This window comes from Rhea pennata, chromosome 3 (assembly GCF_028389875.1).
Source record: "Rhea pennata isolate bPtePen1 chromosome 3, bPtePen1.pri, whole genome shotgun sequence".
NCBI classification, from domain to species: domain Eukaryota; kingdom Metazoa; phylum Chordata; class Aves; order Rheiformes; family Rheidae; genus Rhea; species Rhea pennata.
In genome coordinates, this window is record NC_084665.1 from 123,231,913 (window position 1) to 123,248,953 (window position 17,041).

Sequence of the window (17,041 nt, forward strand, 5' to 3'; positions counted from 1 at the left end):
CAGTAACTCTCCACGCACTTCCCAGGTAGCCTGGCGATAACAGAGGAGCTCACGGACTTCCAAAGGCTCTGGAAAGAAGCGTGCGGCAAAACCGGTCACGGTAATCGCCCAGGACCGTGATCCTGCCTCTCCTCCATGGAGAAAACCGCTGCTGTAACCCACGGCAGCGCTGGAGACTGCAGGGTCTGGCACAAATTAATAATAAAAAAAAGGGCCCGAGGCCACGTTCCTACCTCGTCCCTCTTGGCACAGGCGCTCGGAAGTCAGCGCTGATTTATATCGGTTTTGCATTTAGCCCTTGGAATCGGGAAGGAAAAAAAAACTCCAAAAAAACAAACAAAAAGCATCTGTGTATATTCAAGAGCACGGAGAGGCCGTGCCGGCTGCTTCCCGGCTTTTCCCTGCCCTTTCCCGCCGGCTGTTGCTCTCAGCCTCCGCTGAGGCTCCCGCCGGGGGCTCTGCCGGGTCGAGGCGGCCGGAGCGGCGGCGCAGGATCCCCACGGAAGAGCTGCCCGCTTGCGTGCCTGTCTCAGCGGCGCGCGGGGCCGTTCCCGCGCGCTCCTCGCGCTGAAACCCAGGGCTGCCCCTAGCCGTGAGCGCTGGCCAGCGACGGACGCCGTACGTCCGTCGAATAAATTCAAACTCACGACTTAAAGACCGAAAAATCAATATATTAAAAGCATAATATATTATATATAATATATTATAACCTCGCAGGCTGTCTGCCTACAGACAAACTCTTGTTGTCCAAACCGTGGGCGTGCTGCCATCAACACCCTTCCTGTCTGGAGAAGCCATCCTAACGCACCTCGGCTCCGGCGGGAGCTGCAGTGCAGCCTTTCGGACCCAAAACGGACGGTCGGGGTGCTGAAACGCCTCTCCTTCTGCAGCCGTGGTTAGAGGCAAAGAAAGCATTTCTAGGGGGAAAGAAATATATATAAGTTTATAATCAAATCACTTCTGTAACTACAAAACCACTCTCCTCAGGAAAAAAAAAAAAAAAAAAAAAACAAACTCAGGAAACCCTTCTGCAAGATGATAAACAGAGTCTAGCGCAGTATTTAAAAATCAATCACAAGAAACTTTTGGAGAAACCACATCGTAACATACAGACGTATTTCTTTAACAATGTAAAAAGCATTTTTATTTGTGCTTTTCTGCTCCTCTTCCGAAGAGGAATGAAGTTCCCGACAGTCCCAGAAGGCCTTAAGCTCATACAGGCACTGATATTTATTCACCTTACGAGCTACATGCGAAAGTTAACAGCGGACACGCAGTTACGACTAGGAGAGCTTTCACTACTTGTCTTAATGGTATCTGGCAACTTCATTAAGGCCCTGCTATGTAAATGAGTGCCTAATGGTCAGCTGGAGCGCTAACGCACAGCGCACATGCTGAACACTGAAAGTCAGGCTTGTCTTCCAGCTTACAGCTTCTTATGCAGTTTGTATCTTCTTTCAATTCTGTTTCTGGCTACGATTTTTACAGTTCCGGTTCTCTCCTATCAAAACATCTCCAGGATGAGCTTGGAGGCCAGCCAGGCCTTCGGAGACACGCAAGAACTGCCACGCAGCTAACCGGCGGAGCTCTTAAAAAGCACTGCTCCCTGTATTAATAAAGTCCTAAAGCAAAAAAAAAAAAAAAGAAGGGAAGAAAAATCACCTCCCACACACACTAGTCAGCAGGTAATACTCTTCCCTGGCGCACGTAGGAAATTGCACAGATATTGCACCGCATTATTTGTGCCAGCCAGAGAAGTGTCCATGTACGATGCCTCTCTTGGCTCTTTCAGCTCCAAGTTTTCCTGCCTTACCATGCAAAACACACTTAGGAAGAAACATTTAATGGTAAAACCGTAACAGTGACTCCATTAAATACTTGAAATCCCCAAATCAAACCTGAAAGGAGAGCACCATGCATGAGTCGAGCGCAACTCCGACTCATTTCTCTACCTCCTTGTTGCTGCTAAGACCCCAAACAACCCTAAAACATTTTGCTATTTACACTTTCCTCTAAACCAGAAGAAAAAATCCTTCTGAAAGCATGTACTCTGGTTGCTTTTCACACACCAGCTAAATGAGGAACTGATAACTAGAGATGGGGTAAAGCGGTGTCAGGAAAGGGAGTTCTTAGAAAAGAAACAGCAAAGTTGCCAAATACCACGGCAATAGCATTTCATCCTAAAACAGCTACTCCAAGTGGCTGTCCAAGTTTAAAACTGCTTTCAGCATCTATTATTAGCAGCTGACCACTTAAAATGCGAGCACCCAGCTCGGCCCTGTCCTACTCCCGCTTCGCCTGCGGCGTCTGGGCGTTACAAACGCAGGCACCTCAAAGCGATCGTGCTGGCTTGCAGAACCGCAGCGTCGCGCCCGCAGACGGACATTTCACAACGCTCAGCAACCCCCTCCAACGCGGGGTGGCCGACCTGAGGAGCGCAGGAATACCTGCCTTTACTGACAATGAACGGATTTCCTCCCCGCTCTCCTTTCAGGTTTGATTTGGGGATTTCAGGTGTTTAATGGAGTCACTGTTACGGTTTTACCATTGCTTCTTCCTAGGTGTGTTTTGCATGGTAAGGCAGAAAAACTGAGAGCTGAAAGAGCCAAGAGAGGCACCAAGGCTGGGGCCGGCCCAGACACGACTGCTTTGGGCTCTCTGCGCCCGTCATCGCCATCTCTGGGTAGGCCAGCGCGTGCACTCACACCACCATTACGGAGAAGACCGAGACAAGGGCTATCACAGCACTACCACACCGCAGAGGCGCTCCTGAGCTCCGACTGTGGTGCACGCAGCCGCGACACGCCACCAGAGCAAGAGCCCGCGTGCGAGGCCAGGCAAGCTTCTCCTCGGCTGAGGTCCACCGAGACGTTTCGGTGTTACCCGATTCTGCTCCTAGCGCGACCTCCTTAGGAGGCACCTGGCAAGCTTGGGGACGTGCCCACCCTTCCTCCCGAGAGGCGGGTTTGCTGCCAGCTGATGCCCACGGAAAAGCGCCGAGCCCCGCGGCAGCACGAGCTCCCCAAGGCAACGCAGCGCCGCGCGGCAGCGGTCGCAGGAGCAACGAGGGCACGTGCTGGCCAACGGGGCCTTGCTGGGACCTGGTAACTGCCGAGCCACAGCCTGACAGCAGATGTTCTGCTACTGCTGTGCTGAGCTCAGAGGCAAAACGCTGCCTGAGGAGGGGAAAAACAGACCAGAGAGACACGCGAGGTGGAGGGAGTTTGTCCTGGTTTATTTCTGGGCGGCAGCGCAGAGCCTCCGGCGCTACGCAGCCCGGAGGGCGGCTCGGGACGGGATGGGGAGCATCGCGGTGAGCGGCGTCTGGCGCAGGGCTGCGGTCGAGAGGGCGGCGGAGGCCTGTCTGTCCGTCCGTCCGTCCGGGCGGCGGCGGCGGCCTCTAGGCGGCCAGGTCGAAGTCATCGCGCTCCTCGTTGTAGTCGAGCACCTTGCGGCGGATGCGGGAGGCGTCGGTCCAGGTGATGAAGTCCTCCATGGCGCGGGTGACGAGGAGCGCGGGGTCGGTGACCACCTCGGGCCCCACGCGCACGTGGCCCTGCTCCACGAAGGCGACGGCGTCGCGCAGGTTCTGCGCCATGCGCAGCTTCAGCAGCAGGCAGGGCAGGCGGCGGCGGCAGAAGGCGGCGGCGGAGAGGCGCTCGCAGAGGGCCAGCGAGCGCCGCGAGCTGAGCAGCCCCATGGCGTGGAGCTTCTCGAGGAGGGCGGCGGCGCAGCGGGAGCGGAAGGCGCCGCTCGCCGGCCCCAGGTCGCGGAGGCGGCGCGCCAGGGCGCGCACGGCGCGGCTCAGCGCCCGGTAGCGCGCGTAGTCCTCCCGCCGCGCCACGCGGTAGCGCCGCAGCGCCCGCACCTCCGCCAGGCTGCCGCCCGCCGCCTCCCAGCTCACCAGCTCCAGCCGCTTCAGCAGCTTCTGCTCGTGGTACTTGAGCTTCCGCACCATGTTGCCGCCACGCCGCGCCGCGCCTCTTCCGGAGGAGGAGCAGGAGCAGCGGCAGCGGCAGCAGCGCGGTGTCCCGCCCCGCGCCGCGCCGCCCCGCTCCGCGCCGCCCCGCGCCGCGCCGCGCCGCCGAGCCCCGGGGCGGCCCGCGGGGCCGGGCGATGCCGCCCGCGCTGGGAGCCGCCGCCGCCCGCCGCAGCGCAGGCAGGTCCCGCCGCCGGCTCGCTGGGGGCCGCCCCGGCTGTTTTCGCGGTGGCCCGTAACGCCGCCGGGAGTGGGATTTATTATTATAATTTTGTTCTTTTGTTTGGTTTGGGTTTTTTTTTTTTTTTTTCGGGTTTTTCTCTCGCGCAGGTTGGCCGCGAGCGCTGAGCGCGGGGCAGCGCCGTGCCGCGACGGGCAGAGCCGGCGGCGGCCCGGGTGGGAACGGGCCGAGCCGGGAGGTCGCCGGCCCGGCACAGCGGTGCCGGCCGGGCGGTGGGCGATCGCCGCGGGAGCGGGCGACCGCCGCGGCGCGCTCGAAGCCCCGAGCTTCAGCCCGGCTCTGAGCTCGCGCCCCACGCCCGGATTTCAGGAGCAAACCTCGGGGCGGGCCACCGCACCGACCCGGCAGCCGTGGCCCGGATAAATGGAGCTGAAATCCATCCTGGCTGCCGGAGCCAGTCGTAGGGCTTCTCCAGCTGCTCTGGGAAACACCTTCGTCACCCTTCTGTTCAGACAGTAACTGCTTCCCTCTGCTTATCCCAGGGTGAGACTGCGGCATTTAAGACACTTGAGAAGCATGCGTGTTGGGGATGGTTCCTCCAGACCCCGAGGTGGGTGTACGGGGTGGTTCCACCAGACCCCGAGGTGTCTGTTGGGGATGGTTAGTCCTTTCCACCGGCCTCTTCTGCTGTTCATTTTCTCTCCAGTAATCGAGTGTAAGTTTCTTTGTGCCTCTGGGAAAAATGGCTGCTGTTTTTTTTTGTTTTGTTTTGTTTTAATCTTCTGCACGAGATCCTTCTCCACCAGATGTGTATACCAGTTTTGTTTACCAAGGAGTTGTGAGGACTTGCCTCTGTGCCATTCATATTAGGAGCAGCTTTCGCTCGTAGCCTGGGTGGGAGGGAACTGTCTTCTCATCTGAAACCCGCTGCTCTCAGGCTTGTGCTTCCCTGTTTGTGTCTGATAAGTGAGATTTCCTGCTGCCATGCTCCACAGCAACATTATCTTCTCAGTGCCGCCTCCAGATCCTTAGAGAAACATTTCCTCCCTGTTGACACTATTCTAAGCTAGCCAGAGCCCAGGGGAGGAAAGATTTGTAACTTTGCATTTAAATAAGTGCATTAAAAACTCCAAAAGGCTGCCAGTAAAAAGTTCTGTTTTTTGTAAGGACAAAAGGACGCTAAGTACAGGCAATTTTTCTCTGCTGAGCAATGCACACTTAAAGCATCTGAAAACATATCTCCTTATACTATTGTGTTGTGGCAGGACAGGCCCTGTTAATGCTGCAGTCATTTGCTAAATGGATTGAAGAAAACCTCAAGCTGAAATTCTGGGAGAATGGAAGTGGGTTGAGTGTTATCACTTGAGTTTGATTTTTTTTTCTCCACAGTATTGAGACCAAAAGCCTTTCTACTTGGTGTATTTTCAAGAGCAGCATGCTGCCTGATCCTCAGGACTAAGGAAATTATTTCATAGAGCAAGTAGATTGGATGACTCGAGCTTTCAGATCTCTGTTTCTCATAAACCTTTGACTTTCTTAGTCTGGACCTTTAGCACACTGCATTTTTTTTCAGTTTAGATGATCTGACCATAAATGTCAGGCCACTGAAGTCTCTTATTTGTGTTCTTCCCCAGGTTTGTCAGTTAAGGTGCCAAAAGAAATGGGGACCAGCAACACTGAGAAGTTCTATAGGATCCCTGAAGGAAAAGGACCACATTCTGTTGGATGTACAGACCTGATGACTGAAAATGCAACTGAGGTAAAGCCATCAATTCTTCCTCTTGATATAAGCCACAACATTGGACTGACAACTTTTTGTAGTTTTAGAGATGAATTAAAGAGGAGGCCTTGTTTGTTTGCAGAGGCACTACATGATTCATGCTCACACAGCCAAGAGTGATTTCTCTGCACTCCATCCCAAAGCAGGACGTGTACTGGGCACAGTTGAGGAAATAGCACGTCTCCAGGATCTGACTGAGAGCGTGCCAAACTGACTCATGGCACAGGCATGCCATGGACCAGTCTATTTAACAGTTCAATCTTATCAAATTCTGATGCCTAGGAGCATTTCCTGGCTTGGTTAAATTTACAAGCATAGATACAGCCTGAAAGTTACTTCCTCCCTCACCTCGTATCCTTGCCTTCTGATCTCCGTAGGCAAGATACCACAGTGAAACCATGTCTTCTTGGGACGCAGAGGATTCCTCACATATACTGCAGAGTTCCCTTCATTTGGCTTTCAGGGAGACTCTGCACTCAGTTTCCATGACTGTATCTATTCTCGTCACAAAGATCCTAACAGGATTTGTAAGGGCCGGGTAAAGAGTATACATAGTGTTTCAGCTGCAGGGTAAAACATGAGATGTCTTAGGGAAATTGTAACTATCTGTAAAACAACAGGATGTTAATTCTGCTATTGGTTAGTGCCGTAATGGGGAGGTACCATGATAAGAAGATGGGAAAAGTAATAGCTAGCTTATGAGCTTGCTTGTGGGTTTCCGTTTCAAATTCTCTTGCTTCTTCATTTTCCTACGAGAACACGGCTGCATTTGCACTGTGGTTTTACTCTTCAGGCTAGCTAGGTATAGTGGAATTTGCGATTGGTTTGCACTGGTTATTCGTATATTTTTCTTTGCTCCCCTGTGCTTACTTTGTACGAGCACAAAGAAATGATTAGTCTCTCTCTGAAATCAGGCCATGTGTTTTTATTAAATAAGGAATCCACATAGTTACAGTTCCATAACGGATTCATGATGAAGTTCTTTTCCTTGCTAGTAAACAGTCCCTGTGAATTTCTCCAGGTGACTAGCTATTCGGGGATCAAGATAATATAATTACCAGCATAGATAAAGGTTTTATGCTTTCTTCTTATCAATGTATACAAGTACCTGAAGGGAGAGTGCCAATGGGATGGGGACAAACTCTTTTCAGTTGTCCCGTGTGACAGGACAAGAGGCAATGGGCAGGAATTGAAGCACAGGCAGTTCCGCCTGACCGTGAGGGGGAATTTCTTCCCCGTGAGAGTGACGGAGCACTGGACCAGGTTGCCCAGAGAGGTTGTGGAGTCTCCTTGTCTGGAGATCTTCAAGGCCCGCCTGGATGCAATGCTGTCTAACGTGCTCTAGGTGACCCTGCTGAGCAGGAAGGTTGGACTAGATGATCTCCCGAGGTCCCTTCCAACCTTACTGATTCTATGATTCTTTAAGGGTCTTTGTGTCAAGGATTGATTTAAATCTGTTAATGGAAACAAGGTTTATTAAACAAGCTTTTGGTACACATCATGTATGAGACAGATAAACTAGTATTTGAGGAATGTGATTTTATTTCAAAGCTTATTTTAAGTATTGTTCTTTTTGATTTTCTTGACTTATTTGCAGTTTTAATTTCCTTAAACAAAAAAAACAGTTAGAGCCAGAAAGTGAATTCTAATAGTGTGTTGCAAATTCCCTTGCAAAAGTAAAAATGCAAATTACACATACTTCATCTGCTGGGAGATCTCCTTTATGCTCTGCACACTGGGACATTGTTGTGGTCCGTATAGAAAAATATTGGCAAGGGGGAATGGAGAGTCCACTTGACTGTGGAAAGCGTGCTTGGTTTACAAGAAGACTTGGACAGAAAGGGAAGATTGAAACCCATAATAGGAAATGGAGACAGATAAACTGCTGGTAATAAAATTGTGTTTAGAGAGATGGGCCACTACAAACCTATAAACATTTTGATAAGAAGAGGGTGGTGGGAAAAGAATGTATTATGCTGTTTTGCTCTGCAACTATCAAAGTGCTTTACTGACAATAGAAATATCCTTTTGCTTAGTTTAGACACTCTTACCATGAATTTATTCCATGTGCACAGGAGCTGACTGCCTTTGACTCTGCCCACACCTTGTCTACTAGACCACACTTCCAAGTAAAATCAGTCATGCTAACCTGGTGGAAAAATATATTCGGGGGGGTTAGTTAACTTTTTCCCCTGTTTAACAAGCTGAATTGGCTCAGCAATGGCTTCAAGTGACCCAGTGATGCAAAGAAAGCAAGGAGAGCTTAGAAGAAGGCTGAAGGAGACACCATCACTTCTTTTGAAGGCAGCAGACTGTTAAATTGAGTGAACTGAGTCATCAGACATAAGGGAGGCATAGTAAGAAAGACAGAGGAAAAGATTCAGCAAGATGCAGAAAGAAGTAGAGCAAAGAGGCAGTGAATGTTTGTAATCAATAAATCAATTAAACTGAGTTTTGAATTAGCCATAAGCTAACCTAGAACTCATGTACATCTCTATATGGATGCCAGCAATCTCACTACATAGGTCACTGCAGGCACAAAAAAATAGTGGCATAGGGTTGGCATCAAAGCCTGTATTGGATAAAAATTTTCTCATGAGATCCTCTTAGATCTTGAGCTGTCTTCCTTGCATCTTAAACCTTTGTCATAGATGTTTTTGTCTTCTTCTTTCTCTGCAATACAATTTAAAAAAACTTTTTTTTTTAATTTCAGGGAAGTTTCTTGCGCCTTTATTATCCATCATGCGATGCCACGGAAAACGAAGAGGCACCATGGATTCCAGATAAGGAATATTATCAGGGCCTTTCTGACTTCCTTAATCTGTTCCGAATTGTGGGAGAAAGGCTTTTCCAATACTATGTTGGTATGACTGGTTTATGTTTTTTTTTGACTAGTGCAAGGGTATGAGTTCTAGGCAGGTTGGTGGCCGCACTGCTGTCTGAGCAGTGTGTTATTGCTGCAGGACTATCAAGTAGTTTTTCCTGAAAAATTGTGTGGTTTGGGGAAAGGTTTGTGTAGAAGGTTCAATACTGAATGTGACCAGCTCCTCAGGCAGTCCCTGACTGCTGTAAATGTCAGGGTCTGGGAGATGTGTTGTAGTCAGAGTGTGGGTAAGAGACAGGAACCACTGTGGCAGGATTTAAATCCCACAGAGAAATTTGCAAACATATAAAGGTCAGATAGAAGTTAAACTTTGAATATCAACCAGACTCGGATGCCGAACAGTTTTTGAAAATCTGTTCTCTTGGGGTTTCAAAGATACATAGACCTTATACTAGGATATGGACTGGATGAGGAGGAAAGTGTCTTCTGTCAAGTATTCATAGAATTAGATCCTCATTTGCCTTCTGCATTTTAAGATTTGGTGACTTAATTCTTCAGGTGACCTTTCAGAGATCAGTTGTCACCACTGTGGTGAGAGAAACTCCTGGGATCTCTCTCAAAGAAACAAACGCTTTTTCTCATGTAGGTAATAATGACATGTTTTGTTTTTTGTCTAGGTTCAGTGACTTGTCCTGCAAAATCCAATGCTGCTTTCAAGTCTGGAGAAAAATACCCACTCCTCATTTTTTCCCATGGACTCGGAGCTTTTCGGTAATTCTACAGTTTGTTGACAAACTGTTTTTACTGTCTACAAAGAAAACAGCTTCCAAGAATGGTACTGAACAGCTTTTCGCAGAAGGGGTTAGATCACCATACAGTTGAAACAGCTTTTGAGAGCAGACTGCTAAGTATCAGTATGCCTCCAGTGTAATCAATGCCAGCAAATAGAAGCAGAGGCTTCGGTTTACTGATTTCTATTTCTGTTTTTTGGGGGAGGGGAGGGAGGTATTTACTGTTAAAATTAGCTAGTTAATATTTGGACAGGTCTTTGAAGCTGTAAAGCATCAATGTGCTTTTCCAATTGTTAACATTTTTTTTAAACAGATACTAAGATTTTTTTTAAACAGATACTGAGATAGTAACAAGGTACTGTGGAACAGTAAGCGTAGAAGACGCTTACATGACTGGCATACAAAAGCATGTATGGCTGGCAAATTAAAACAAGAAACATTGAAATACAGCTAGCACATACGTGACTTAGTCAACGTTTACAGAACCATGTAAAAATAATTATGTTGCGTGTGTATAACCAGAGTGTGGTTTTAATTGCAGGACTATTTATTCTGCTATTTGCATTGAGATGGCTTCCCAAGGTTTTATAGTTGCTGCTGTGGAGCACAGGCATGTATACTGCATACCTTTGAGTTTTAATTGAAACAAACTTTTTCATATGGTTCTACTGCTGTGATTTCATCTTGTCAGCAAAGTCTGAGATCTTATGTTTAAAAAATAGTTGCTTTGACTAAAGAGGGTTCATTTTTCTCAACAATAGCCGTAATTAAAAAGGGGCAGAATATGACGTTACTTGTAGATTTTTTTTAAAAAAAAGCAAAACTAATATAGCCTTCAAATTCCCTTGTATTTAGCTCAACTTTTAGCTAAACAAAGGGAAATTAATTTGAAGTCTATGACTGAAAAGACCTGTCATAGGTATCATTTGTCATTCTTAAAGCATACTATTTTTCTCTTTTATTATTAGAACCTGGAGGATAGAAAGGTTGAGGGACTTTTGGTGGGGTTAATTCCTTATTTAGAATCTCTTGTCTACATCACTTATAACTGCAGTAGCACTAAATTGCGAGCCTGCATTTCTTAAGACTTCAAATGATTTCCCTCAAACCAAATGGAATATATCTTCAGAAATAACCTTTTGTCTGTATTACAGAGATGAATCAGCTTCAGCAACATATTACTGTAAAAGAAAGTCTGTTTCTGAGCCACAGGAAGAGTCCACATTGAACATGGAAAAGGAGTGGATCTACTACAGGAAACTGAAGTCTGGAGAGGAAGAACGATCTTTGCGTCACAAGCAGGTACTCATCACAGATCTGTTCTCTACGAGGTCAGGCGGGAACGGTGTGCGTTTAAGACTGATGAAAGCTAGGACACTCACTCCTTTTGGTTAGATTTGCAGGTCCTCTGTCAGCATAGCTGTGGATCAAAAGCACGAGTATGATTCGTAACTGATGAAGCTGTAGTGGCAAAAGCCCTGAGTGCAGATAGAGTCATCCCTTTCCATGAGCAAAATGAGTAATATTGGCCAAACGTAGAAGTGGAGGGGGAAGTAGCTTGTATGCAGGAGTATTGGAATACTTGGACAGGGAGGTTCTTCCATGTAGAAGTTTATATTGACACCAAATACTTCTTTAACATGACTTAGCAGATACAAAAATGCACAGAAGCCCTATAGTCCTGAAAATGTGAACATCAACAACAGCTTTCTTCATAGCATAATCTGCTTCCTCGGTGAAGTTTTCCCATGAGGTTGCAATGTCATGCTTAGGCAGCTCTGGCTGTTTCTTCTTTGTGTTACATGTTGTTCTTTAAGTGATATGGAGTTGAATTCAAATGTCTGTGTGGCCTTGGGCCTGCTTTAGCTTTATTTTATTTACTATTGCATAGCAGGGTGAATCATTTCTGCTCTAAGGGGAATGATTGCTTCATCATCTTCAATACACTTTAACCCAGTTTATAGCTATGTAAACAAATGCAGACTTGCTGATTATATGCAGCATCCATACTAGACATGATACAGCAAAACTGACAAGCTCTTCCAAGCACAGACTTGCCCTTTGAAATATGGGAGTATTTTTTTTCCACCCAATCCAAGCCCATCAAAAGCCCGGGGAGTGTTTCTTTTTATCTCACTAGGCCATAGAGACACCAGTACAAGTGACCTTTCCTGTGTCCATGCAACATCCTACTTAGGAACCTAAATTGATAATGTTTGAGCTTATAAATAACCTACAGGAGCTGTTGCCTGGAAATTTTACCGGTGAAAGTCAAGAGTTTTTTTGAGAGGCTTGAATTTCAGTGATATATTTTGCTGGCTGTCTACACTCCGTGGGTCACCTGTAACAGTACTGTTCTTTGATTATTTTTGAAGCTTTTTAATAAAATCTCAAAATCAACACCACTTCTTATACTAACATTTAAAACCAGTCTTTGCAACAGCTTTACTGCAGTTGCAGTACGAATGTAAGAATGCATATGTACACAGAACAGTAAGGGCCCTGACGCAGATTCTTATTTTGGGTTTATCCAGTGTAACGGCAGTTTCAAAGCTATCATGCAGAAAGGGCAAGTGGTGTAATGACATTTGTTCACTGAAGCGAGCACGAGGGGGAGCCGCCAGTCAGCTTTCGTTGCCTATGTGTAATGTATGCCTCTGCACCTCCCCACAACCTGTTAGGCACGGGACGAAGGAGTTAAAAGGTCTTTGGCATATGCCATAGATTCCTCTTTGCACAGAACTAGATCAGCTTAAGTTCTGTGACCACCGAAAGTCAGATTTGTTGTTTATCAAAAGCTGACAGAGTTCTATTATACAGATCAGGGCTACGCTTCAGTATAGTACTTACCGTATCTGTAACTTAGGGAAAAAATCGGACTAATCTTGTGTCCAAAGGACCTGCAAGTTTAGCAGCTGTCTAGTAATTCCACCACTCTGTCCTATCTTCTCTCTCTTTCCTAGGTGCAACAAAGAGCACAGGAGTGTATCAAAGCCCTCAATGTAATTCTTGAAATTAATTCAGGAGAAGAAGTAATGAATGTACTTAATTCAAACTTTGACTGGAATCTCCTGAAGGTGAGTGAAAGGCAGTGATTTCATTTAATTAAAAGCCTAATAATGTTTCCAGTTTCCCTCTTACGTTTCTAAACTGGTTCCTGTATACTGTTCTGAAGATCACGTTTCAGATTTATAAACATATTTTCATATCACCTCAAGCTGGATAGATTGGTAAGAGCTGGAATCATGCTCTTCCTACTTCAGTAGGGTCTGGTCTCTTAAAAAAAAAAAAAAAAATATTCCACAAAGAAAAGATTGGGAAACAAAGTCTCTTATAGCATCTGGATTTTTTTGACAGGATTCTGTTGATACTAGCAGAATAGCTGTGATGGGACATTCTTTTGGTGGTGCTACAGTTATAGAGAGTCTCAGCAAAGAAATTAGATTCAGGTAAGTATGTAAAATAAAGGCAAGGACATTTGGCACTTCAGAGGTTGGGGGTGGAGGGGAAAGGGCCTTACCTAAGATCCCTCAACCACTAACTCACTCAAAGAAAAGTGTTGTTTGCCACATACTATTTTCTCAACTCATGTTTCTTTGAAGCCTGGGAACTGGAACATAGCTGTATCATATTTTATCATGATACTGTGGGACCCTGCAGAAGCTCCAGTGCCCACCTGCAGCTGGTAGTGGAGATCAGCAAATGAAATGATGGACTATTCTTCCCCCACATTAAAAATTATTTTGAAACAAATCCATCTTCCTATTCAGTATCCTAGATACAGTTTCTCCTTCCTATGTTTGCTGCAAATCAAAGCTTCCATACAAAGCTTTCTACCTCTGTGAAAATATCCATAAGTTGTTTTTTTGACAGGTGTGGCATTGCACTGGATGCTTGGATGCTTCCCGTAGGTGATGACATTTACCAAAACAGTGTTCAACAACCACTACTTTTTATCAACTCTGAAAAATTCCAGTGGGCTGATAACATCTTAAAGATGAAGAAGCTTGGCTCCAATGACACAAACAAGAAAATGATCACTATCAAGTAAGTATGAGGAATCCATCCTCTCCCTCTAGTTGGAGACAAACCTTTGCACATAAAACCTGCTCTCTTGTTGGAGCTGTTCAAGCAAACAGTTCCATGTACCTGCCTGGAAGCGATGCACTCATTGCTATCTTGAGGCCCAGGCTTTCACTGCACATTTAAATTAGATGGCAATATGTCTCCACCAGTAGAGAGAGAGAGAGAAACATATCCCAGAGCAGCCAGGAACCCTAACTTTAGGATACACTAAGGTGTACACCCCTGCGCTGGGGCACAGGTTTCATTCTGAGCCTCATGCATCATCACTGAACACTTTAAATATACTTTGGGTGCAGTTGCGCACTCAGCTAGTAAATGCACTGCGTACAGGCAATGGACTCCCATATAATCCACCTATACTCACAATAGAGAGGCAACTTGATGATCTTGAAATTTTGCCAAGCCCATTCTTCTATTGCTGCCCCAGTTCTAGCGACTTACAAAACTTGCCTTCCCTCTGTGGTTAGGACAGAGTTCATTGCTAATCTTGTATACTCCAGTTCCTGAGATTAACCTGCTTTATCTGCTAAAAAATATATGATGCATGACACTGAAGACTACTTTGCAACCTATGTAATCTTTTAATTGGAAGACACTGTTCTTAAGGCTATTAAACATTTTCTATTTGCAGGGGATCAGTACATCAGAGCTTTCCCGACTTTACCTTTGTGAGTGGAGAACTTGTTGGAAAATTTTTCAAATTAAAAGGAGAAATAGATCCAAATGAAGCTATTGATATTAGCAATCATGCTTCATTAGCCTTCCTGCAGAAACATTTGAGTAAGTACCTATGTTCAAGTCAAAATGTGGAGTGACTCTGCTTTATTATTGTGAACATTATATATAACCATTCCACTTAGAACAAGATTGAAAATGAGTATTGCAGAAGAGTCTAAGAACCAACACCCAATTCCTATTGTTTTAAATATGTAAGAATAGAGTGGCAGTTTCCCTGCATAAAACATACTATTCCCATACTTTGCTGAGTTCTTTCATTTACAAAGATGAAAAAAACCCTCTTCCTATGATCTGATTTTTAGGTGTATCTTTATAAGAATTTGACTCCTTAACTCATTTCATTTTTTTTCCCCCCTCAAATATTTTATAGGGCTGAAGAAAGACTTCAGTAAGTGGGATTCGCTAGTGGATGGCATAGGACCCAATGTTATTCCTGGCACCAATATTGATTTGTCTCCAGCTCAACCTGAGTAACTAATACAAAGAAGTTTGTAAATGCCATGGACATCATGACACTAATGCTGGCCAGATATTACGGAGATAGAGGATAGTTAGTAACTTACACAACTTTTGGGGTATGGAACAAAAAAAAGATATTAGGCTATACTGTCAACATGTAAAAAGGTTTTTAATTCAGATGAGATAATGGAATCCTTTGAAATACACAAAGATTAGTTGAATTTCTTTAAGCTTAACCTAAGCCACGCTTCAAGTCAATTTGCATCCAGCAAGCCTTCTTTGCATTTCAGAAACAAATGGAAGACTTTCTACAAACTACCTGAAAGATTCAGCTATGCTCTGACAAGAGCTGTGAGTGAGAACAGGTTTCTGCTCCTTTTAGCTAGAGATCTGCCAGTGGAAGAAGCTCTCAAAAACTGCCATCATAGAAACCACAATAAAAGAAGATGTTATTTTAAAATAACAAGTGAGAAGACGGAATTTTTGTTCTGACATACAACTTTTATACAAACACCTCCATTTTCAAGATTTGTGTTTACTGCCATACTCTGAGAGTGTTTCCCTTCCAAAAGCTGCTAAAATGGCCAATCGTGTTGTAGCTACCATAGTTCTCTTTAGGTAAAGCTTTGAGCAGGGCACTCGTCATTAATCTTTCAGCAATACTGCTGTAGATAGTATGGAAGAGACATTCGTCACTTCTACTATTGCTATTAAGGAGGGGTATGCGATGCCACAGTCTGATTGTTTGATCACCTTGATATTCTAATGCTCCACGTAGTTATCCCTAGTTAAGGTATTAGCATTGCTGTCTCTTATCTGTGAAGTAGGAGGAGTTGGATTTGCTAACAGCTAAAAGCAAGGCTCTGGTTCTTGGAATGAGATTCGTCAAATCTGCCAGGATCAAGAATGACTGCTAAGCAAATAAGCCTTGCAAAAGGGGGACTACATCTGACTGTAGCCTGTTTGCTTCAAAGTAAGGTTACAGACAAAAATAGAACTGAACAAGTAACACAGTTAATCTAAGTTAATGTAATGAAATATTTATATGATCTGTGGTCACAACATCTAAGGTCTGTTTTTCAGAATTTAGTTTCTTAATTAAATTCTTTCCAGCCCACCATTGTGTCTTGTCTCTACTAAGGGAACCAAAATTTGCAAGTGTTTCTTATGGATCTGTGATACAAAGGAAGACTATCATGTCAGAGACCTGGAATTCTTAAGTCTGCAGCTGTCCAAGAAAGGGAAGAACCTGTAGTAGATAGTAGCATGGAACAGGACTATCCTACCACTAAAAATCCCTTTTCCATATGTGAGGAGGAAAGAAAAAAAAGACCAAAAGTATGAACAGCTGCAGCTGTTTAAGAGGTCCCTACCACACTGTAGGCATGCAGCAGCAGAACTGTTTTAACAGTTCTGCTTCACATTTACAAGAAAGGTTTTAGCTAGCACAATTAAGGACATCATAAAAACACATGTGATGTTTCAAAGGAGTCAGCACAGCTGACATGGCTCTAGAGGACTGCTTAGGGTCAAAACAGAACTGCAAGACATGCATAGCTACAACTAACTGCAAAATAGCTGAAGACATTCTGTGTGCACGTAGCATGTGGACATGTGCACTAGGAAAGAGAAAGTGTCATTAATAAAAAGTGGACAGCATATGCCAGTACAAGCTTTATTCTAGCTTTTTCCATTGCTTAATGAAAGCACCAAATTCAAGACTTCAAACCAAAATAACTTTTCTTCCAAATAGACAAAAATTCCCCCAAATGCCCTCAGCTTTTCTTAAAAAAAATAAAAAAGAAAAGAAATAACAAACTATTTTAACCCAACTTTTCAGAAACTGAACATCAGTAAGCAGTAGTGTGCAACACAGTAGCCTATACAGTAGTTCACAAGAAACCTTTGTCCAAGGAAAGCCGACTAACAGCTCAACACAAGTCAGTGCACACAAACATTCAGTAAGACATGCCAGTCAAAGGCTGCACATTCTTATTTAAGAGATGTCAGCTTTGTTAAGATGCCAAGCTGACAACAGTCTACCAACAAGCACTATTCTTTGACACAGAAGTATGGTAGTGAAAGGCATTTGTTCAGTTATGTAGAAGAAACATTCAGAATGCTATCTGCTTATATCCTTGCTTTCTTAAAAAGACATTTTCATAGGAGTGTTTTGTGTACATGGGTACTTGTTCACTCGCTT

At 45.0% G+C, this 17,041-nt stretch overlaps 2 protein-coding genes across 5 annotated transcripts; one reads left to right on the forward strand and one right to left on the reverse strand.

Moving 5' to 3' along the window:
• The first annotated feature begins 2,447 nt into the window (after positions 1-2,447).
• Positions 2,448-15,955, forward strand: PLA2G7 (phospholipase A2 group VII). Of its 4 annotated transcripts, none has more exons than XM_062573228.1 (12): positions 2,448-2,494; positions 4,703-4,770; positions 5,795-5,919; positions 8,654-8,804; positions 9,442-9,535; positions 10,097-10,165; positions 10,710-10,857; positions 12,519-12,632; positions 12,913-13,004; positions 13,429-13,602; positions 14,273-14,421; positions 14,750-15,955. In XM_062573228.1, exons 1-12 carry the CDS (start codon positions 2,463-2,465, stop codon positions 14,851-14,853), a joined length of 1,320 nt encoding a protein of 439 aa, XP_062429212.1. In that variant the 5' UTR covers positions 2,448-2,462; the 3' UTR covers positions 14,854-15,955. The 4 variants fall into 4 exon arrangements, with proteins under 4 accessions (XP_062429212.1, XP_062429214.1, XP_062429215.1 ...); XM_062573230.1 differs by lacking the exon at positions 2,448-2,494 and adding an exon at positions 4,090-4,159; XM_062573231.1 differs by lacking the exon at positions 2,448-2,494 and having other exon boundaries at positions 4,405-4,703.
• Positions 3,215-4,001, reverse strand: IMP3 (IMP U3 small nucleolar ribonucleoprotein 3). Its single transcript, XM_062573232.1, has one exon. It carries the CDS (start codon positions 3,956-3,958, stop codon positions 3,401-3,403), a length of 558 nt encoding a protein of 185 aa, XP_062429216.1. The 5' UTR covers positions 3,959-4,001; the 3' UTR covers positions 3,215-3,400.
• Positions 15,956-17,041: the final 1,086 nt, after the last annotated feature.